General features: G+C 43.5%; 1 protein-coding gene across 1 annotated transcript in view; it reads right to left on the bottom strand.

Annotated features, from left to right (window-relative positions):
• The window catches only part of LOC311146911 (cadherin-7-like), a gene marked incomplete at its 5' end in the record, with an annotated part of 116,960 nt that overhangs the window by 48,168 nt on the left and 43,620 nt on the right, over positions 1-25,172 (bottom strand). The window contains 6 exons of the mRNA XM_084183538.1: positions 2,314-2,435; positions 9,641-9,777; positions 10,858-11,111; positions 14,522-14,709; positions 15,751-15,918; positions 17,624-17,743. Of these exons, the coding sequence (XP_084039664.1) occupies positions 2,314-2,435; positions 9,641-9,777; positions 10,858-11,111; positions 14,522-14,709; positions 15,751-15,918; positions 17,624-17,743 (989 nt within the window). The remainder of the gene's footprint in view (positions 1-2,313; positions 2,436-9,640; positions 9,778-10,857; positions 11,112-14,521; positions 14,710-15,750; positions 15,919-17,623; positions 17,744-25,172) is intronic.

The raw sequence follows: 25,172 nt of genomic DNA on the forward strand, positions 1-25,172 counted from the left end.
TCGCCAAAAGGCATGTGGGAGACTCCCCAAACATATGGAAGAAGGTACTCTGGTCAGATGAGACTAAAATGGAGCTTGTTGGCCATCAAGGAAAACGCTATGTCTGGCGCAAACCCAACACCTCTCATCACCCTGAGAACACCATCAGCAGGGACTGGGAAACTGGTCAGAATTGAAGGAATGATGGATGGCGTTAAATACAGGGATATTCTTGAGGGAAACCTGTTTCAGTCTTCCAGAGATTTGAGACTGGGATGGAGGTTCACCTTCCAGCAGGACAATGACCCTGAGGATAGCGCTAAAGCAACACTCGAGTGGTTCAAGGAGAAACATTTCAATGTCTTGGAATGGCATAGTCAAAGCCCAGGTGAAAACTTTCGCAAGCCACTGTAGTTGAAGTACATGTAGTTCACTACTCCCCAACACTGCTAATTATTCATTTGTTGTTTTAATTGCGACAATGATACCCAATATAATTGTTTTCCCAAAATTCTGTCACCTTTGAACTCTGCATCACAATGTTTAACTGTGTTTATCCCATTATAAAATGTACATGGCATAATATACAGTGGGGGAAAAAAGTATTTAGTCAGCCACCAATTGTGCAAGTTCTCCCACTTAAAAAGATGAGAGAGGCCTGTAATTTTCATCATAGGTACACGTCAACTACGACAGACAAATTGAGGAAAAAAAATCCAGAAAATCACATTGTAGGATTTTTAATGAATTTATTTGCAAATGATGGTGGAAAATAAGTATTTGGTCACCTACAAACAAGCAAGATTTCTGGCTCTCACAGACCTGTAACTTCTTCTTTAAGAGGCTCCTCTGTCCTCCACTCGTTACCTGTATTAATGGCACCTGTTTGAACTTGTTATCAGTATAAAAGACACCTGTCCACAACCTCAAACAGTCACTCTCCAAACTCCACTATGGCCAAGACCAAAGAGCTGTCAAAAGACACCAGAAAAATAATTGTAGACCTGCACCAGGCTGGGAAGACTGAATCTGCAATAGGTAAGCAGCTTGGTTTGAAGAAATCAACTGTGGGAGCAATTATTAGGAAATGGAAGACATACAAGACCACTGATAATCTCCCTCGATCTGGGGCTCCACGCAAGATCTCACCCCGTGGGGTCAAAATGATCACAAGAACGGTGAGCAAAAATCCCAGAACCACATGGGGGGACCTAGTGAATGACCTGCAGAGAGCTGGGACCAAAGTAACAAAGCCTACCATCAGTAACACACTACGCCGCCAGGGACTCAAATCCTGCAGTGCCAGACGTGTCCTCCTGCTTAAGCCAGTACATGTCCAGGCCCGTCTGAAGTTTGCTAGAGTGCATTTGGATGATCCAGAAGAGGATTGGGAGAATGTCATGAGGTCAGATGAAACCAAAATATAACTTTTTGGTAAAAACTCAACTCGTCGTGTTTGGAGGACAAAGAATGCTGAGTTGCATCCAAAGAACACCATACCTACTGTGAAGAATGGGGGTGGAAACATCATGCTTTGGGGCTGTTTTTCTGCAAAGGGACCAGGACGACTGATCCGTGTAAAGGAAAGAATGAATGGGGCCATGTATCGTGAGATTTTGAGTGAAAACCTCCTTCCATCAGCAAGGGCATTGAAGATGAAACGTGGCTGGGTCTTTCAGCATGACAATGATCCCAAACACACCGCCCGGGCAACGAAGGAGTGGCTTCGTAAGAAGCATTTCAAGGTCCTGGAGTGGCCTAGCCAGTCTCCAGATCTCAACCCCATAGAAAATCTTTGGAGGGAGTTGAAGTCCGTGTTGCCCAGCGACAGCCCCAAAACATCACTGCTCTAGAGGAGATCTGCATGGAGGAATGGGCCAAAATACCAGCAACAGTGTGTGAAAACCTTGTGAAGACTTACAGAAAACGTTTGACCTGTGTCATTGCCAACAAAGGGTATATAACAAAGTATTGAGAAACTTTTGTTATTGACCAAATACTTATTTTCCACCATAATTTGCAAATAAATTCATTAAAAATCCTACAATGTGATTTTCTGGATTTTCTTTTCTCATTTTGTCTGTCATAGTTGACGTGTACCTATGATGAAAATTACAGGCCTCTCTCATCTTTTTACGTGGGAGAACTTGCACAATTGGTGGCTGACTAAATACTTTTTTCCCCCACTGTATATATATATATATATATATATATATATATATATATATATATATATATATATATGTATATATATATATATATATATATGTATAATGCCCTCAGTCTTCCAATACCAATAGGAGCTTTTGGATGCATCGTAAGATGTTGACATACCTGTCCAGCTCTGGCACTCTCACAAAGGTAGGTCTCATACTCGATGGCGAAGGCAGGCGCGTTGTCATTGATGTCCGTCACTGTGATCAGAACTATGCCCTTTCCCACTTGTAGTGGGTCAACTGAAAAAATAAACAAGAGAGAAACGAGTGGTCAAGGATAAGCACAACCAAATGCCCTGGTCTACAAGCATGTATCTGGTAGGGGTAAAGTAAATCAAATCAAATGTTATCGGTCACATACACGTGTTTAGCGGGTGTTATTGCGGGTGTAGCGAAACGCTTGTGCTTCTAACTCCGACAGTGCAGTAATATCTAACAAGTAATATCTAACAATTTCACACAAATCTAAGTAAGGAATGGAATTCATGGGTGAACAGGGAGTACAGGAGGGGGCTTAGCACGCACCCTTGAGGGGCCCCAGTGTTGAGGATCAGCGAAGTGGAGATGTTGTTTCCGACCAGGACCCAGTTGCACAGGACGGGGTTCAGACCCAGGGCCTCGAGCTTAATGATGAGCTTGGAGGGTACTATGGTGTTGAATGCTGAGCTATAGTCAATGAACAGCATTCCTACATAGGTATTCCTCTTGTCCAGATGGGATAGGGCAGTGTGCAGTGTGATGGCGATTGCATCGTCTGTGGATCTATTGGAGCGGTAAGCAAATTGAAGTGGGTCTAGGGTGACAGGTAAGGTAGAGGTGATATGATCCTTGACTCGTCTCTCAAAGCACTTCATGAGGACAGAGGTGAGTGCTACGGGGTGATTGTCCCGGCAGGTAGCTTAGTGGTTAAGAGCGTTGTGCCAGTAACTGAAAGGTTGCTGGTTCTAATCCCCGAGCTGACTAGGTGAAAAGTCTGTTGATGTGCCCTTGAGCAAGGCACTTAACCCTAATTGCTCCTGTAAGTCGCTCTGGATAAGAGCATCTGCTAAATGTAATAGTCATTTAGTTCAGTTACCTTTGCTTTCTTGGGCAGAAGGAGGGGATGCAGGAAAACAAAATGTTTTCACTGAGACAGTTGCATGTCCTGTCCCGCAACATCAATTTCCATTAACTGATTTCACCACACACCAACATGTCTTAAAATAACTTTTTTTTGGAGCTACACAATCAATGTCAGACAAGTTTAGAGACTTGAACAAAAATGCTAAAAAGTTAGCATTTGGAGACAGTGGCCACGCAAACAAAGACAAAGCATGGGTTGCTATATTACCTTGTACATAGACTGCTTACAGGGTAAGGAAACCAATATTTAAATGTTGTAATTGTGGTGAACCACCCCTTTAAGAAAACATTCAAAAAACAGACTGTGTAGGAAGTCTGGAAGACTGGGGGCGTCTGGAAGTGTTCTTAAAAAAGAGTCGGAGCCCTCAACGACAACTCTGTGGTTTCCATTGAGTGACTCGGCATGCTCAGACGACGCATGTTGTTTGCTTTTTAACAAGCTAATTTTGTCTTGTTTACCTTCTCTTCAGCTGAACCTTTATCTTAATATAAATCATGGATCAGGGGGTAACCGACAGCCCAAGGTTTCTCAGCACGCTATACACTGGAGAATCGTCTGAAGGCAGAACGTTCATAGATATAAATACAGATATTTCAAAACAGAAGCGACGAGAATAGTTGGTCATTGTTTTCATCTAAATGTGCAACTTCCTACAAACTCGGTGTGTAATGACCTATGACCCTAAGACCACACACTGTGTGTGATGCATGATCATGTACTATGTATAGCATCTTCGTAATCGAGAGGTATATTTAATTAATTGGTATTACTAGAAATCTTTTGAACTTTAAATAATAACCTATAAAAGGGGAAGACACTTTCTGCTATGTCATAGTAAAACGATATACCTAAGAGATTGATGTTCCTGTCGTTGATGTTAGGGTACTTACTGTATGTCTACTGGGCTACTTCTCTGCATATTTCTCCACAGTTCAACCATAAGTGGGTGTGAGCTGAGGAAAATATACCTGAGCTCTGGTTGTCTCTTAAAGACAGGGTGTAATTAACGTGAGACATATTTACTCAACAGATAGGTTGGCTGTACCTGGAGTTGCTTATGTCTTAATATTAATAATTATGTAGCATGTGGGCAGTGATGGGTCTGTTTAGTTTGGACATTATCCCCTGTGATTTCAGTCAACAGTTTTGGGTAGGTTTAGTTTGGACATTATCCCCTGTGATTTCAGTCAACAGTGATGGGTATGTTTAGTTTGAACATTATCCCCTGTGATTACTTGGGAAAATTCTGTAATCTATACACCAATTCCACCGGCAAACACTGAACACCTGTGGAGGGCAAATAGCACCAGCTCAACCAGAATGACAACATCTGGCAGGGTGTGTGTGCGCGTGTGTGTGTGTGTGCGCGCACGCGCTTGTGTGTGTGTGTGTGTGCGTGTGCGTGTGTGTGAGCATCCATGTGTGTGTCTGCTTGGCCATTACAACAACCCTCTCTCCGTTTGTCCTCTATGGTAAAAAGCATATGTCACAATATCATTATAATATCATATGTCACAATATCATTATAATATCATATGTCACAATATCATTAATATATCATGTCACAATATTATTATAATATCATATGTCACAATATCATTATAATATAATATGTCACAATATCATTATAATTACATGTCACAATATCATTAGAATATCATGTCACAATATCATTATAATTTCATGTCACAATATTATTATAATATCATATGTCACAATATCATTATAATATCATATGTCACAATATCATAATAATGTCATGTCACAATATCATTATAATATCATGTCACAATATCATTATAATATCATATGTCACAATATCATAATAATGTCATGTCACAATATCATTATAATATCATGTCACAATATTATTATAATATCATATGTCACAATATCATTCCAACCGACTCCCTCTTTCTCCCTCTCGCTGTCCTCACTGTGGGGTTAGTTCTACACGTTGTGGCCGATGAAGAGGATATGAAAACGAATTAAGTATGATTTAGATTTATTTAGGCTGTAGCGCTGGGGGGAGATCAAAGGTTTTTCCCCTTAGATTAAATAAATAAATAAATCTAGCCAGAGAGGAAGCGAGAGAAATCATCCTCCAAAATGATGTTTTATCATCCGTCTACTTTCAATTTCACTACAACGCTGTGGGTTCAAACCCGTGCTCGATCATCAGCTGTCCGCCTGTCACACACGGTCGGTCAGTTCAGTCTTATTAAGGCACGGATGTAATAATTTGCGCATCGTTTTTGCTCACAATTCCTGGGTTGTGTTCAGCAGGTATGAAAGGGGGAGAAAACGTTTCGAAACAGAGTGAAACAGGGGAGGTACAATCTGAAACTAAGTTGACTGTGCCTTTAAACGGCTTGGAACGTTCCAGAAAATGATGTCATGGCTTTAGAAAAATTCTGATAGGCTAATAGGCATCATTTTGAGTCAATTGGAGGTGTACCTGTGGATGTATTTCAAGGTCTACCTTCGAACACAGTGCCTCTTTGCTTGACATCACGGGAAACTCAAAAGAAATCAGCCAAGAAATTACAGAGTTTAATGGCTGTGATAGGAGAAAACCGATGGATCAACAACATTGTAGTTACTCCACAACATGCATCCTGTTTGCAATAAGGCACTAAAGTAAAACTGCAAAAAATTTGGCAAAGAAATTAACTTTATGTCCTGAATACGAAGCATTATGTTTGGGGCAAATCCAACACAATACGTCACTGAGTACCACTCTTCATATTTTCAAGCATGTTGGTGGCTGCATCATGTTATCGGTATGCTTGTCATTGGCAAGGACTAGAGGGATTTTTGGATGAAATTAAATGAAATAGAGCTAAGCACAGGCAAAATCCTGGAGGAAAACCTGGTTCAGTCTGCTTTCCAGCAGACACTGGGAGACAAACTCACTTTTCAGCAGGACAATCACCTAAAACACAAGGCCAAATATACACTGGAGTTGCTTACCAAGACGACATTGAATATTCCTGAGTGGCCTTACAGTTTTAACTTAAATTGCCTTGAAAATCTATAGAAAGACTTGAAAAAAGCTGTCTAGCAATGATCAACAACCAACTTGACAGAGCTTGAATAATATTTTAAAGAATAATATTCAAATGTTGTACAATCCAGGTGTGCAAAGCTCTTAGAGACTTACCCAGAAAGACTGATAGCTGTAATCGCCGCCAAAGGTGCTTATACAATGTATTGACTTAGGGGTGTGAATACTTATGCGAATGAGATATTTCTGTATTCCATTTTAAATAAATTAGCTACAATTTCTAAAAACATGTTTTCACTTTGTCATTATGGGGTATTGTGTGTAGATGGGTGAGATAAAACATTTTTTTAATCAATTTTTAATTCTGGCTGTAACACAACAAAATGTGCAATAAATCAAGGGGTATGAATACTTACTGAAGGCACTGTATACTCTTTTCACTACTGTAGCACTAGCTACATGTTTCCACAGTTGCTGACATGGAAATAGATTGTGCACATCTGTCAGTACATCATGCTGTTGATTTAAAGAGGTGAAGAGGGTGTGAGAGAGAGAGAGACTGTGTGAGAGAGAGAGAGAGAGAGAGAGAGAGAGAGAGAGAGAGAGAGAGAGCGAGAGAGAGAGAGAGAGAGAGAGAGAGAGTGTGTGAGGGAGAAAGAGAGTGTGTGTGAGAGAAAGAGAGATTTTTTCTGGGGGAACAAACAGTTACTTTGGAGGTGACTACAACTATTTGAACACATACAGTGAGGGAAAAAAGTATTTGATCCCCTGCTGATTTTGTACGTTTGCCGACTGACAAAGACATGATTAGTCTATAATTTTAATGGTAGGTTTATTTGAACAGTGAGAGACAGAATAACAACAAAAAAATCCAGAAAAACGCATGTAAAAAATGTTATGAATTGATTTGCATTTTAATGAGGGAAATACGTATTTGACCCCTCTGCAAAACATGACTTAGTACATGGTACTTGGTGGCAAAACCTTTGTTGGCACTCATATGGTATTATCATACAGCATATTGTATTATCCTATAGCACATTGTATTATCCTATAGCACATTGTATTATCATATAGAATATTGTATTATCCTATAGTACATTTTGCTAATATTTTGGAGTCATAACACTGAAGGGTGATAGGCCTCCAATTGTTCAGGTGAGCTGGATCATTATATCTAATATCACAGTTAGGGCCGGTTTCCCAAACACAGACTATTCCTAGTCCTGGACTAGCTATTTCAATGGAGATTCACCTTTGAGCTTTTTAGTCCAGGACTTAACTCAATCCGTGTCCTAAGATTTGTTTTTATACACACCTTAAATTATTTTGCCAATTGCAAACTCAGGCGAATACAATGGATACAATGTTTCTTCAGGGATCAGGCATGTTTGCCCAAGCAGAGATAAATAGAAGATCCCTGCCAAGACACATTTAAAAAAGCTGCATCTAACCCTTACGAAAAAAGATTGCATTCAGAGTAGAATATAACTGCAGTACACTGCAGTATAACTGCAGTTTGTGGCAATTACTGCGTCCAAAATACCACAGTTACTGCACTTCTACTGCAGTTTCAAAACTGCAATCTTTTTTTGTAAGGGAACCATGATCTATTGACCTAACTTGCTTACCACTTTTTCCATGTGGTTTCCTCCTTCACAGACTCCATGAAATTATGATCTCTTCCTAAATATTTGTTCAAATGATACATTTTGTGTATGGTTTCCCTAGAAACAAGGGTGACTCAACATACCCCTTTGGGTCACCTTACCCCACTCTCCCCTATACCAGTTTGGAGGAGATTGTATAATAGTCACACCCCTCCCACCGCAATGGAGTTTTTTCCACGGTGCAGGTTTGATTGAGTTCCAGCCTCAGTAGAAGTGAGTCAGATGGAGTGATTGGGGAACAGGTGCACTTCTTTTGCCAAAGGGTCACGGACAAAGTCATCAGCTGGAAAGCCCGGGAGTTGGGAGGGGTGTGTGTGTGCGTGCGTGCGTGTGTGTGTACGTGCGTGCGTGCGTGTGTGTGTGTGCGTGCATTCATGCGGACCAGCTTCGGCCATCATTTGGAATCATGGTGAGGCTTGATCAAACGGCACGAGTTCTGTATCCTGCGATCAACTGCAGTCGACCTCTACTGCAGCAGAGCATCTGCTCAGACTCTCCTCTAATCAAGGAGACCTGCTGCTTCCCCAGACTGCCAAGCGAAATCGGTGAAATCCCAGTGAGCCTTTCGACTAATGATATTCATTGAGAAATAGTATAGGAAGCTTAAGTCTGTCTTTTATGATACCGGATTTACTTCATTTTAATAGAATTTGGGATTTGTCGAGTGTGAAATATAGTCTTAAGTCGTGAGTGCGGTGAAGCCGCTGGTCCACTCAGTGTGCAGTCACAATGAGCGGTAACAAAAGTGAAGAGTGACCCTCTTGTGCACTCGTAGAAAAGAAGGTGAACCTAAAAGAGTTCTTTTGGAGAACCCTTTGAAAAACCCTTTTGGTTCCAGGTTAAACCATTTTGGGTTCTTCCCACAGCCGAAGAACCCTTTTGGTTCCAGGTTAAACCATTTTGGGTTCTTCCCACAGCAGAAGAACCCTTTTGGTTCCAGGTTAAACCATTTTGGGTTCTTCCCACAGCCGAAGAACCCTTTTGGTTCCAGGTTAAACCATTTTGGGTTCATCCCACAGCCGAAGAACCCTTTTGGTTCCAGGTTAAACCATTTTGGGTTCTTCCCACAGCCGAAGAACCCTTTTGGTTCCAGGTTAAACCATTTTGGGTTCTTCCCACAGCCGAAGAACCCTTTTGGTTCCAGGTTAAACCATTTTGGGTTCTTCCCACAGCCGAAGAACCCTTTTGGTTCCAGGTTAAACCATTTTGGGTTCTTCCCACAGCCGAAGAACCCTTTTGGTTCCAGGTTAAACCATTTTGGGTTCATCCCACAGCCGAAGAACCCTTTTGGTTCCAGGTTAAACCATTTTGGGCTCTTCCCACAGCCGAAGAACCCTTTTGGTTCCAGGTTAAACCATTTTGGGTTCTTCCCACAGCCGAAGAACCCTTTTGGTTCCAGGTTAAACCATTTTGGGTTCTTCCCACAGCCGAAGAACCCTTTTGGTTCCAGGTTAAACCATTTTGGGTGGGGGGCTAAATAGATAAAGATACACTATGGCGTTGCTTATTGTGAACGTGAAATGTCGTTCTGTTCAACGACGGCCATTTCTGGACAATATATCTAAAGATGCAACGTCGATTGACAACAACCCGGATGTAATGTAGCAACCATGTGGACAGAGCAAAATAAGAACACTTGACTTACAGCTCTCCGTGGCGAAGATGGTGATGTTGTGTACGGCGTTGACTTCTCTGTCCAGCGGCTTGGCGGTGCTGATGACACCGGTGGCGGCGTCTATGTTGAAGAAGCGCTCCAAGTCGGTGTTACGGTCTATAGAGTACCTGGAGTTAGGTAGATGGGAGAGGGAGAGGGAGAGGGAGAGGGAGAGGGAGAGGGAGAGGGAGAGGGAGAGGGAGAGGGAGAGGGAGAGGGAGAGGGAGAGGGAGAGGGAGAGGGAGATGGGAGAGGGAGAGGGAGATGGGAGAGGGAGAGGGAGACGGGAGAGGGAGAGTATTGGAAAGGCTTCCTATCAAGGGCCAGATTCAACTGCACTCGCCATAGCAACACTTCTATGGACCTTTCTGCGTGCAATGCATTCAGAATGCATTAATCAAGCATGCATACATGCAGTATGTTATAATAAGGAGCTATGAGCTTTCATGAACTATAAATCCATGAAATCTCCTTCTATTTTTGGCAAGTTCTCTACATTACTTTGAATCATAAAGGCAGTGGTGTAAAGTACTAAAGTAAAAATACTTGAAAGTACTACTTAAGTATTTATTTTGGTATCTGTACTTTACTATATATATATATATATTTGATAACTTTTACTTCACTACATTCCTAAAGAAAATTATATATATTTTACTCCATTTATGTTCCCTGACACCCAAAAGTGAATGCTTAGCAGGACAGGAAAATGGTTCAATTGACACACATATCAACAGAACATCCCTGGTCATGCCTACTTCCTCTGATCTGGCGGACTCACTAAACACATGCTTCAATTTTAAATGATGTCTGAGTGTTGGAGCATGCCCCTGGCCATCCGTAAATAAATCAATCAAGAAAATGATGCCGCCTAGTTTGCTTTATACTGTATAAGGAATACTTTTACTTTTGATACTTAAGTATCTTTAAAACCAAATACTTTTAGACTTTTACTCAAGTAGTATTTTACTGTGTGACTTTCACTTTTACTTGAGTAATTTACTTTTAAGATATCTTTACTTTCACTCAAGTATGAAAATTGGGTACTTTTTCCACCACTGGATAAAGGCTACAACTGAACCAAATAAATACACAAGCAATTATCAACAACAAAGGACACAAAAGGCAGAACTGACCAAAAACATTCAAACAGTAACAGAGCATAGAGATTGTGAACTTGCGATGATGAATCATGGCCGCACCCCTACCTGATGGGACTGTTGGTGGAGTCTGGGTCGCGTGCGGAGATGGTTCCAATGGTGGTGCCCACCTTTGCCGCCTCCGAGATTACCATCTTGCTGAATGGCGAGGAGAAGACGGGCGGCTCGTCCACGTTCTGCACGTTGAGGCGCACGGTCGCTGTGTCGCTAAACGGCCCCAGGGAGAGGAATCGCAGGTCGACGTTTCTATTGGACGCCTGGACACGCAGGGTGTAGCTCGATTGGGTCTCAAAGTCCAGGCCCTACCGATTGGACGAGATAGAGAGGGTTGGGAAGGAAGTAGACATAGAGGGAGGGTCAGACTATTTAGCACTTGCATTCTAAATAGTAGGCTGGGTGGGTATGCGAAAATAGAAAGTTGTGTACATTTCGACCATTGAGTACGCTTTAAATGCCAGGATGTAATACTAATTTTTTGGCTTTTCATCCAGTGCGAATTCGCTGCATGCTACTGAGAAAGAGAATCGTCTTTTCAGACCCACATGTGACCCACGGCGCTGTACCAAAATGAACGAATGGCAGAAGACAACGCAATTGCTCATATGAAAGAAAGAATTGAAGAAAGAAAGAGAGAAAAGTCACCTAAAATCTAAATAGATAAACAGCCAGAGGTAAACCACATGCCTCTGGCTGTTTATGACAGCACTCTTCTCCCTCAGGAGGTTGAAAAAGTTTGGCATGGGCCCTCAAATCCTCCAAATGTTCTACGGCTGCACCATTGAGAGCATTTTGACTGGCTGCATGACTGTCTAGTATGGCCATAGCACCGCCCTCGATCGCATGGCACTACAGAGGGTGATGCGGACAGCCCAGTACATCACTGGGGCCGAGCTCCCTACCATCCGGGACATCTATAAAGGGCGGTGTGGTAGAAAGGCCCGGACAATCAATAAAGACTCCAACCACCCAAGCCATACATTGTGGGAGCTGATTTGTTAGACTTCAGTGCGGCTTTTGACATTATCGATCATAGTCTGCTGATGGAAAAACGTAAGTGTTATGGCTTAAAACCCCCTGCTATGTTGTGGATAAAGAGTTACCAGTCTAACAGAACACAGAGGGTGTTCTTTAATGGAAGCCTCTCCAACATAATCCAGGTAGAATCAGGAATTCCCCAGGGCAGCTGTCTAGGCCCCTTACTTTTTTCAATCTTTAGTAATGACAAGCCACTGGCTTTGGGTCTATGTATGTGGATGACTCAACACTATACACACCAGCTACTACAGCGAGTGAAATCACTGCAACAGTTAACAAAGAGTTGCAGTTAGTTTCAGAATGGTTGGCAAGGAATAAGTTTGTCCTAAATATTTCAAAACTAAAAGCATTGCATTTGGGACAAATCATTCAATAAACTCTAAACATCAACTAAAACTTGTAATAAATAATGTGGAAATTGAGCAAGTTGAGGTGACTAAATTGCATGGAGTAACTCTGGATTGTAAACTGTCATGGTCAAAACATGTTGATACAACAGTAGGATGGGGAAAAGTCTGTTCATAATAAAGCGTTGCTCTGCCTTCTTAACAACACTATCAACAAGGCAGGTCCTACAGGCCCTAGTATTGTCGCACCTGGACTATTGTTCAGTCGTGTGGTCAGGTGTCACAAAGAGGGACTTAGGAAAATTACAATTGGCTCCGAACAGGGCAGAACGGCTGACCCTTAAATGTACGCGTAGAGCTAACATTAATAATATGCATGCTTGTTTTTGTAAGAAGTGTTGAAATGCTGAATGCACCGAGGTGTCTGTTATACTGCTAGCACACAGCTCGGACACTCATGCATACCCCACAAGACATGCCACCAGAGGTCTCTTCACAGTCCCCAAGTCCAGAACAGACTATAGGAGGAGCACAGTACTACATAGAGCCATGACTACATGGAACTCTATTCCACATCATCAAATTTTGAAATTGCAGGTTATGTATTCTACTATTCTAACTCTCAACAGTAAGTTGAGACCCCGACTGACTAATTTTTTTGGGAAATTGATCCACGGGTCTACACAAGGGGGGCCGCAAGCACCAGTTCCCCATCTAGTCTACATGACTATCGCCCTATAGCACTCACATCTGTAGCTATGAAATGCTTTGAAAGGCTGGTAATGGCTCACACCAACACCATCCCAGAAACCCTGGACCCACTCCAATTTGCATACCACCCCAACAGATCCACTGATGACCAATCTCTATTGCACTCCACACTGCCCTTTCCCACCTGGACAATAAAGAACACCTATGTGAGAATGCTGTTCAACACCACAGTGCCCACAAAGCTCATCACTAAGCTAAGGACCCAGGGACAAACACCTCCCTCCGCAACAGGATCCTGGACTTCCTGACGGGCTGCCCCCAGGTGGTAAGGGTAGGTAACAACACATCTGCCATGCTGATCCTCAACACGGGGGCCTCTCAGGGGTGCGTGCTCAGTCCCCTTCTGTACTCCCTGTTCAGCCACGACCGTGTGGCCGTGCACGAGCATTGGAGTCATGAGTACATTCAAGTGTGTGTTCTATGACAAATTTTCTTCACAAACATGCTCATTCTGTTCAGGACAACCCAGGGTATAACACATGTCATCCTTGTGGTAGGCCTGGTCACCGACAATGATGAGACAGCCTATAGGGAGGAGGCTGAAAAGATTTGGCATGGGTCCTCAGATCCTCAAAAAGTTCTACAGCTGCACCATTGAGTGCATCTTGACTGGCTGCATCACCGCATGGTATGGCAACTGCTTGGCATCTGAATGCTTGGCATCTGCTACAGAGGGTAGTACGTAAGGCCCAGTGCATCACTGGGGACGAACCCTGCCATTCAGGACCTCTATCCCAGTTAGTGTCAGAGGAAGGCCCTGAGAAATGTCAAAGACTCCAGCCACCCAAGTCATAGACTGTTAATTGACTCAGTACTGGTACTTCCTGTATATAGCCATGTTATTATCTAGTACCCCTGTACATTGACTCAGTACTGGTACTTCCTGTATATAGCCATGTTATTACCTGGTAGCCCTGCACATTGACTCAGTACTGGTACTTCCTGTATATAGCCATGTTATTACCTGGTAGCCCTACACATTGACTCAGTACTGGTACTTTCTGTATATAGCCATGATATTACCTGGTACCCCTGCACATTGGCTCAGTACTGGTACTTCCTGTATATAGCCATGTTATAACCTGGTACCCCTGCACATTGACTCGGTACTGGTACTTCCTGTATATAGCCATGTTATTACCTGGTACCCCTGCACATTGACTCAGTACTGGTACTTCCTGTATATAGCCATGTTTTTGTTTTTATTGTGTTACTATTTCTTTTTTATTTAGCAAATATTTGTCTTATGTTTGAACTCTACTGTTGGGAATGGGCTCGTAAGTAAGCATTTCACTGTAAAGTCTAAATCTGTTGTATTCGGCGCATGTGACCAATAAAATTTGATTTGATACCTGTCCTATGCAGTGTCAGTATTTCGGCAGTCACAATGGCATTTCTGTCTCAAACTCACTTGGTTTGGACACCAACTCCAAAAGACTGACAACTTCCACTATCCTAATATAGACACTATCAGTCCTATACGGTGTCCATATTAGGACAGTTCGATGCTATAGGAGACCTCCAGCAATGGCTTCTCAGAGGAAAGGTCTGCATTGTACCTTTTGCAGAGTGATGAGGCCCTCCTGTGTGTCTGGGTCGGGGGTGATTCGGAACAACCCTAGCCCGTCCCCATCCACGATCCTGTACTCCATCTCAGCATTGGGTCCCACATCTGAGTCTAGCGCCTTTATCTTGGCTACCATAGTGGCCACCGGCAGGGACTCGGGCACGCTGAACTGATAACTTTCTACAGGCGAGAGAAAGATGGGGAGAGAGAGAGAGAGAGAGAGAGAGAGAGAGAGAGAGAGAGAGAGAGAGAGAGAGAGAGAGAGAGAGAGAGAGAGAGAGAGAGAGAGAGAGAGAGAGAGAGAGAGAGAGAGAGAGAGAGAGAGAGAGAGAGAGAGAGAGAGAGAGAGAGATGGGGAGAGATAGAGATAGAGAACAGCCCAGACACACAAGTTATTGAGGAGACCATTTTCCACCTTATCTCTGCGTCTGTGCTTAATCGCCCAGCTGCCACCTTATCTCTGCGTCTGTGCTTAATCGCCCAGCTGCCACCTTATCTCTGCGTCTGTGCTTAATCGCCCAGCTGCCACCTTATCTCTGCGTCTGTGCTTAATCGCCCAGCTGCCACCTTATCTCTGCGTCTGTGCTTAATCGCCCAGCTGCCACCTTATATTTTTGCGTCTGTGCTTAATCGCCCAGCTGCCACCTTATCTCTGCGTCTGTGCTTAATCGCCCAGCTGCCACCTTATCTCTGCGTCTGTGCTTAATCGCCCAGCTGCCACCTTATCTCTGCGTCTGTGCTTAATCGCCCAGCTGCCACCTTATCTCTGCGTCTGTGCTTAATCGCCCAGCTGCCACCTTACCTCTGCGTCTGTGCTCAATCGCCCAGCTGCCACCTTATCTCTGCGTCTGTGCTCAATCGCCCAGCTGCTCCCTTCGCTCTGTGTCCACGCAGACACGTGTCATAATACTTTGTAGGCCAAACCGTTTTTGTGAGAAGACCGATTTTCGGGATGTTAAATGGTCTGACAAACACCGCTCTAGCTCTGCCACCTTCCACCAAAGATATCTCTAGCTTAAACTGACAGATTCAGATTTTTTTGTTATGCTAATTGAATTTTCCACGGGGCGCAGACATCAAATCTAAGGGGTTTTAATGTGCATTCAAATAAACCCCAATAACGTCAAGTTGTAACCAACAAGGTTCCATGGTTCCTGGACAAGTGTATAGCGGTGTTGGGTTTAGGGCTAACTGACCATTACGAAGTAAATAGGGTCTTACTGCGAGAGAAGTGTGGTGGGTTGTCGTTGACGTCAGTGAGCGTCACCGTGACGGAGGTGGTCCCGGAGAGTCCTCCCATCTGGCCCACCATGTCCTTGGCCTGGATGACGAGCAGATACTGTTCCCGCGCCTCGCGGTCCATGTTGGGCAGAGCCGTCCTGACCACGCCTTTATGAATCAGTTTATTTTATGTGGCAATTTTTCAACCGGCTAGAAATTACGGATTCATTAATTACTCAGATTCCTTACAAGATGAAACATTTGGGAGATGAAGACACCATGGAAAATACGTCATATTTGGGGTGGTTTCTGGTCTGATAATTAGATTACAACCAGAGAAAGACATATTTTTTTATTGTTGATGAAACGACATTAACAAAACATCTTTAAACAACCAGCACACAACATCATAAAAGATGTCATAACGATGTCATTGCAACAACTTTTGCTCGCTGGGAAGAGTTTCTCCCTGGTATGACAATGCCCCTGTGGCTGTATTCTAGAATAATCCTTTGGAGAATGCTCCATAACTCAGAAACGTTAGTACAGTTTGACCCCGGCGCCCATGATCAGCACTCTGGTTCACGCATCCAAAGTAATGAGAGGCAGCCTGTTAGGTTATAGACACTGTCCTTGATGGCAGAGGAGATGCTTTTAATCTGGAAACAATACGACTGCACCTCACTATCAGGAGAACCATCATAACCACAGTTTGACTTGTACTCAATCAATCAAATGTATTTTATAAAGCCCTTTTTACATCAGCAGTTGTCACAAAGTGCTTATACAGATACCCCAGTCTAAAACCCCAAAGAGCTAGCAATGCAGATGCAGAAGCACGGTGGCTACGAAAAACTCCCTAGAAAGGATAATAGATTTTATGAACAGATAGAGAGAGAGGGTGACATTAGGGAAAGATAGAGAGAGGCTGTGTGAAAAGGCAGTTTGATAAATAATTTCAACAGCATTATTTCTACCTTTGTAGTTATGTAACTACAAGGTACAATAAGGAGAGAATAGCAGGTATAATGCTGCATACTGTAAATCAAAATGGAGATACCGTATATTCATCTAGAAACATATCGCTTTTACATTGTATTTCAAGATCATCTAGTTGCAGAGAAAATATTTCTTATAAAATCTCTTCCAGATTATTTTGTACACACGACGTCCACTTAAACGTCATCCTTTCACATTCCCGTCTTTCAATATATATATTTGCTATCTGCATACAGTGAATCAAAATCACTGAGTTCAAATCAAAAGCACGGCACCTTATTTTCCCTTCCTTTTGGACTCCTACTAGACTGTAAAAACACTTTCTCAAGTATGCTTTAATCAAGAGACTTGTTGTCTTAACTGATGACGAGGCTACGCTATATGTAATGAAAAGAGCATGTAATGAAAACACGTTGATTGCGTTTAAAGGTTTACTTCCGCCTCAATCAGTCGATGATGTGTTGAAGTGGTGTTGAGGGACGACTTGATCAAAAACTCATCAGGCACATGGACCAGATCCAGCTACACAATTAAAATGAATGAGCGTTGATTCAAAATGCGACGTCTTCCGCCGAGACGGAACAAACGTCATCGGCAATGTGAGGAAACACTCACTTCATCTATAAACTGAAGATTTACAAAACATAAAACGTTCTAAAAATACGTTTTCAATCTAATTGTTTGGGGAAACTTGACTTTGGTGTATAACATAATGTCGGAATACTCGAATATCTCTCATATTTCACAGTTTTTTTAAATCTAACAAACGAACCCTGCTGATGTTTAATCACTGGTGTGTAATTACACATATAATCGACAGCAGATAGCCTGCTTTTCGATATTACACACAACTGTGATGTCATGTGTTGTTCACCTGTTCTTGGTTCCACAGAGAAGTAGGGCTGGCCCTCGAGGATACTGTAGACCACCCTGGCACTGTTTCCATACGTGGGGTCATCCGCATCTGTCGCCACCACCGTCACCACAGACGTGCCTGCAATAACAAATAATTCGGTCAAAAAAACAATTAAAAAAAAAAACTTTTCACTATTCTTTTTGGTTTTTCTTCAAGAGTCGGACAGAAAAATTAGGAGAATATTTGAGTCGAAGTAGCTGTGGACCAGGATTTGATCCCATTAGGGCCTGGTACTGGTACTGATGCTGGTTTGATCCACCAGTTGTTCTTAATCCTGGGGACCCAAAGGGGTGCACGTTTTAGTTTTTGCCCTAACACTACACAGCTTAATCAAATCATCAACTCATCATTAAGTTTTGATGATTGGAATCAGGTGTGTAGTGCTAAGGCAAAAACTAAAACGTGAACCCCTTTACATCCCCAGGACCAGGACAAACTGCTCTAGACCTATTGTTACAAAAAGCTGGTAACTTTCCATAAATTCCCAGGTTTTCTAGAAATGCAGTTGGAAGATTCCTGCAACCAAAAGAGAATGAGCAGAATTGGAGAGAGAGAGAGAGAGAGAGAGAGAGAGAGAGAGAGAGAGAGAGAGAGAGAGAGAGAGAGAGAGAGAGAGAGAGAGAGAGAGAGAGAGAGAGAGAGAGAGAGAGAGAGAGAGAGACAGACAGACAGACAGACAGACAGACAGACAGACAGACAGACAGACAGACAGACAGACAGACAGACAGACAGACAGACAGACAGACAGACAGACAGACAGACAGACAGACAGACAGACAGACAGACAGACAGACAGACAGACAGACAGACAGACAGACAGACAGACAGACAGACAGACAGACAGACAGACAGACAGACAGACAGACAGACAGAGAAAGAGAAAGAGAAAGAGAAAGAGAAAGAGAGAGACATGATCCTAATTATATGTGGTCCTCTGTAGCTCAGCTGGTAGGGCACGGCGCTTGTAACGCCAAGGTAGTGGGTTCGATCCCCGGGACCACCCATACACAAAAATTGATGCACGCACGACTGTAAGTCACTTTGGATAAAAGTGTCTGCTAAATGGCATATTATTATAAAACATAAAAGTTGATCATTTCCGCCATGCCCAGAATCGTGAAAAACAAGAACTTTCAAGCCAGCCCACATGAAACTACAGACGTACAGCTGCGGGTTTAATTGCATGCATGTGTTTTCATCATTTGCGTTGGTATACACACACACACTACCAAGAAATTGTGAAAATACAATATCAACATATAAAATGTCAACCAATCACTACTTGGGTGATTCAACTGGCCTTGCAATTCTTCAGCGCAATCAATTCAGTCACAATGGGACCCTTTCAGTCAGATATATATTCGCTGCTCTAATGTATTGGTTGAGCAGGGCATATTTTCCCTTGGATTCAGTGAAATAAGTTCCCGCTCTTGTCCCTTTCTACTTGTGATTGAAAAGAACGCCTCCTCCTTCCGTTGTTCTTCACAGCTTCTCTTTCACTATGTTTTGGCCAAGGTCCATTTGAATGGCTGTCTATGTAAACTTTTGGACGTTTCTAATATTTTTTTCTGTCACTCCTTTTCTTTTGTATGCGTTTCACCTTCACCAGCCAGTTGTGGTTTTGGACATCTTTCTTTCATAGAGACGTCACCACTCTGGTGACACTTAAAGAGAACATTAAACCACCAGCTCTCACATTTGGGGAAACATATTTTACTTTTACGGTAATAGGACCCGCCAGTTCCTCATTTAAGCAGTATTTATGACTCTTTGGCACAAAGATAAATGATCGTTAAACGTTCTCAGTTGTAAAAGTCCATAAAGACGTTTGGGGACCTTCGCGGTTGGTGTCACGGCGCAGAGCCGTGGAGAAGCTTCCAGAACATTTATTGTGTTTACATTATGCCGCACTGAGAAACAGTTTTTCATTTTTTTTCTTCTTTTTATAAAGGAGTGGGAATTCTCACTCATTCTGTAATTTCATACAAAGGAGAGAAAGTAGGAAAGATATGAAGAAGGATGTGAGACCAGATGCGGCTGGATGGGAGACCAGATGCTGCTGGATGTGAGACCAGATGCTGCTGGATGGGACACCAGATGCTGCTGGATGTGAGACCAGATGCTGCTGGATGTGAGACCAGATGCGGCTGGATGTGAGACCAGATGCTGCTGGATGTGAGACCAGATGCTGCTGGATGTGAGACCAGATGCTGCTGGATGTGAGACCAGATGCTGCTGGATGTGAGACCAGATGCTGCTGGATGTGAGACCAGATGCGGCTGGATGTGAGACCAGATGCTGCTGGATGTGAGACCAGATGCTGCTGGATGTGAGACCAGATGCTGCTGGATGTGAGACCAGATGCTGCTGGATGGGACACCAGATGCTGCTGGATGGGACACCAGAGATGCTGGATGGGAGAACAGAGATGCTGGATGGGAGAACAGAGATGCTGGATGGGACACCAGAGATGCTGTGGTGTTGGAGGCACTCTTTCTTCTGGTCTAAAGATCCCGATGTCCCAGGGCAGTGATTGGGAACATTGCCCTGCTGTCCTTCGGAAGGGAGGTTAAACAGGTGTCCTGACTCTCTGTGGTCAAAAAGATCCCATGGCATTTATCGTAAGAGTAGGGGTATTAATCTCAGTGTCCTGGCTAAATTCCCAATCTGGCCCTCGTACCATAATGGCCACCTAATCATCCCCAGCTTCCAATTGAATCATTCATCCCCACTCCTCTCCCCTGTAACTCTTCCCCAGGTATAAAATAAAATACTATAGCCGGCAGATTTCAGGTTTCTTTCTCCATCTTGTTTGTCCCATTGGCTTAAGAGACATCTTGAGAGACGTTTTTCTTTGGTCACAAAGGTTGGCTTCCCGCATACAAGCTCAGTCCTCTAATTACCAAATTAAACAAATAATTTTCTCTTAATAAGATCCATTAATCTCCCATCTGGTGTTAATGATTTTAGATAATATGTATGAAAAGCCAGCAAGGAACAGTGCATGCTGCGATGTATTTGGCTCTTTTTCTCTTGACATTTTCAATGAGTGTGAACCAAATGGCACCCTATTTTCTACATAGTGCACTACTTTTGATGGGCCTTGGTCAGAATTAGTGCACTATGTAGGGAATAGGGTGTCAATTGGCTAGCAAACATTGTCAATGAAAATCACAAGAGAGAAAAGAGCCAATTATACTGCAGCTTGCCCCGTTCCTCACTGGCTTTACATCTTATCACTAAGCTGTGTGCCTTTATGATGATGACCTAATGGCCGAAACATTTGCTCCAGATATTATAAGCCGGGAATTGAAAAACCAAACTACTGAAAATGTCAAACAAAACATCCTCCATACTACAGTCTCCATACTACAGTCTCCATACTAACAGTCTCCATACCACAGTCTCCATACTAACAGTCTCCATACTACAGTCTCCATACCACAGTCTCCATACTACAGTCTCCATACTACAGTCTCCATACTACAGTCTCCATACTACAGTCTCCATACCACAGTCTCCATACTACAGTCTCCATACTACAGTCTCCATACTACAGTCTCCATACCACAGTCTCCATACGACAGTCTCCATACTACAGTCTCCATACTACAGTCTCCATACCACAGTCTCCATACTACAGTCTCCATACTACAGTCTCCATACTACAGTCTCCATACTACAGTCTCCATACTACAGTCTCCATACTACAGTCTCCATTCCACAGTCTCCATACTACAGTCTCCATACCACAGTCTCCATACGACAGTCTCCATACTACAGTCTCCATACTACAGTCTCCATACTACAGTCTCCATACTACAGTCTCCTTACTACAGTCTCCATACTACAGTCTCCATACTACAGTCTCCATACTACAGTCTCCATACTACAGTCTCCATACTACAGTCTCCATTCCACAGTCTCCATACTACAGTCTCCATACCACAGTCTCTATACTACAGTCTCCATACTACAGTCTCCATACTACAGTCTCCATACTACAGTCTCCATACTACAGTCACCTTACTACAGTCTCCATACTACAGTCTCCATACTACAGTCTCCATACTACAGTCTCCATACTACACAGCGAGTGCGGTTACATGCACACAACAATGCAATTATTGTGGATAGTCAGATTAATATAATAGTTAGATTCAAAAGTTTACATGCTTTGCAGGAAAAATGAATTCCCTAATAATCCTGTGTACATGGACACATTGTCACGTTCGTTGAAGGACGGGTCAGACCAAGGCGCAGCGTGATATGCGTACATGTTTATTGAACTTAATAAACAACACGACAAAACAACAAAGGAAACAAAACGTGAAGTCCAAGGTAGAACAGAACAACAAACCTTACACGGAACAAGATCCCACAACTAGACAGTGCCAATAGGCTGCCTAAGTATGGTCCCCAATCAGAGACAACGAGCGACAGCTGCCTCTGATTGGGGACCACACCGGCCAACATAGATCCACACATACTAGATCGACAACATAGAAAAAGCACAACAAGGAATATACACACCCTGACTCAACATATAAGCGTCCACTGAGTCAGGGCGTGACACACATCTGTAATCAGGCTACCTGATGGCACTCTGATAAATGCAGAAAATCACCAATCAAATTAAACGTTCTACTACAGCAACCATGTTATTTCTGGGACGCATATTTGATTGAGTTGGGACGTACAGTGCACTCTGAAAGTATTCAGACCCCTTGACTTTTCCACATTTTATTACATTACAGCCTTATTCTAAAATGGATTGCATTGTTTTTTCCCCACTCATCAATCTACGCACGACACCCCATAATGACAAAGCAAAAACTGTTTATTTTTTTAACTTTTTGCAAATGCATTAAAAATAAAAAACGGAAATATTACATTTACATAAGTATTCAGACCCTTTACTCAGTACTTTGTTGAAGCACGTTTGGCAGCGATTACAGCCTCAAGTCTTCTTAGGTATGACACTACAAGCTTGGCACACCTGTATTTGTGGAGTTCTCCCATTCTTCTCTGCAGATCCTCTCAAGCTCTGTCAGGTTGGATGGGGAGCGTCGCTGCACAGCTATTTTCAGGTCTCTCAAAACATGTTAGATCGGGTTCAAGTCGGGAATCTGGCTGAGCCACTCAAGGACATTCAGAGACTTGTCCCGAAGCCACTCCTGCGTTGTCTTGGCTGTGTGCTTAGGGTCGTTGTCCTGTTGGAAGTTGAACCTTCGCCCAAGTCTGAGGTCCTGAGCACTCTGGAGCAAGTTTCCATCAAGGATCTCTCTGTACTTAGCTCCGTTCATCTTTCCCTCAATCCTGACTAGTCTCCCAGTCCCTGCCGCTGAAAAACATCCCCACAGCATGATGCTGCCACCACCATGCTTCACCGTAGGGATGGTGCCAGGTTTCCTCCAGACGTGACACTTGACATTCAGACCAAAGACTTCAATCTTGGTTTCATCAGACCAGAGAATCTTGTTTCTCATGGTCTGAGTCCTTTAGGTGCCTTTTAGCAAACTCCAAGCTGGCTGTCATGTGCCTTTTACTGAGGAGTAGCTTCCGCCTGGCCACACTGACATAAAGGCCTGAATGCTGGAGTGCTGCAGAGATGGTTGTCCTTCTGGAAGGTTCTCCCATCTCCACAGAGGAACTCTGGAGCTCTGTCAGAGTGACCATCGGGTTCTTGGTCACCTCCCTGACCAAGGCCCTTCTCCCCCGATTGCTCAGTTTGGCTGGGCGGCCAGCTCTAGGAAGAATCTTGGTGGTTCCAAACTTCTACCACTTAAGAATGATGGAGGCCACTGTGTTCTTGGGGAACTTCAATGCTGCAGACATTTTTTGGTACCCTTCCCCAGATCTGTGCCTCGACACAATCCTGTCTCGGAGCTCTACGGACAACTCCTTTGACCTGCACTGTCAACTGTGGGACCTTAAATACACAGGTGTGTGCCTTTCCAAATCATGTCCAGTCAATTGAATTTACCACAGGTGGACTCCAATCAAGTTGTAGAAACATTTCAAGGTTAACCAAGATGCCGTAGCAGTGTCGTCATGTTCTTTGTTGTGTGTCCGTGTAAATAGCCATTTTTTTTTTTTTTTTTTACATATTTTCCTATCACACTTTTCATCCTTCTACTAAATATACTTTCCTGCAACCTGCCTCACTCAATGTGGAACGGATTCTATTATTGACTTACCTTTTATCTAAAATCTCCAGTTGAAACTAGCTAGCCATTAACTAGCTACTTGCTATTAGCCACCGTTAGCGGTTTTCACCCAGAACATCGGATTTTCTGCCGGAACAACTGAATCATTGGACATTAACACCGGATTGCAACTAGCTAGCCGCAACCGAATGGATGTTGCTGTTGGCTAATCACCACTGCCCCCGAAGCAAGCACCAGTTAGCCTTGAGCTAGCCTCGAGCCAGGCCCATATCCTGGCTATCTACCTATCTGTCTAGAGGACGGGAGTAGCCAGCTAACTAGCTACTTGCTATTAGCCACCGTTAGCGGTTTTTCACCATTGTCCGTGGTCTGCACTACCTACCAGCCAGCTCTAGCCTGGACTATTATCGGCCAGTCTGCACTGTCTTCACAGCGCGTTATCGACCCAGAACATATCATTTTTCTGCCGGAATCACTGAATCACTGGACCTTTAACACCGGATCGTCGCAACTAGCTAGCTGCAACCAAATTGATGTTTTTGTTGGCCCATCTCCCGGCTATCTACCTATCTGTCAACTGGACGGGACCTCCCAGTGTTGACACAGAGCCCTGCCGATCCAACACGACTGGTCTGCCGACGAAATCGTCTGATGTGGTTTCAACAGGCTTCCCGTTATGACGTCGACCACAAAGATCCATCTGCTAGTCCCGGTCCGCTAGCACACGCAAGCCGTGGCCTCTTGCTCGCCAGTGCTGTAGCAGCCCCCGAACTACCTCCGAACTCTCCTATTGCTGTTCACCGGACCTTACGATAACTCAGCTATACAGTAGATGCCTGCTGGACTGTTCCTTTATACGGTACCGCATCCTGTTTATGTTTAGCCTCAGCCCAAACTTTGTCGCCAATACCAGCTGTTGTCTTAGCTCTCTCGAATAACACCTGTGATTGCTTTATGCCTCTCTCCCATGGCAATGTGCCTTGCTTATTGCTGTTTCGGTTATTTCTTATTGTACTATTTCATCTGTAGATCCCCCAGCCCAGCTCTACCTGCCATAGATAGCTCCTTTGTCCCACCCCCTATACACACGAAGACCGACTCAATCGGTGCCTCCAGTGATGCTATCTCTTTCATCGTTACCCAATGCTTAGGTTTACCTCCACTGTACTCATATCCTTCCATATCCTTGTCTGTACATAATGCCCTGAATCTATTCTACAACTCCCTGAAATCTGCCCTTTCTTTTCTCTGTACCCAACGTACTAGAAGACCAGTACTTAAAGCCTTTAGCCATCCTCCCGAGTGGCGCAGTGGTCTAAGGCACTGCATTGCAGCGC

The sequence above is a fragment of the Coregonus lavaretus genome, assembly GCF_964263955.1.
Source record: "Coregonus lavaretus genome assembly, chromosome: 19".
Classification (NCBI taxonomy): Eukaryota; Metazoa; Chordata; class Actinopteri; order Salmoniformes; family Salmonidae; genus Coregonus; species Coregonus lavaretus.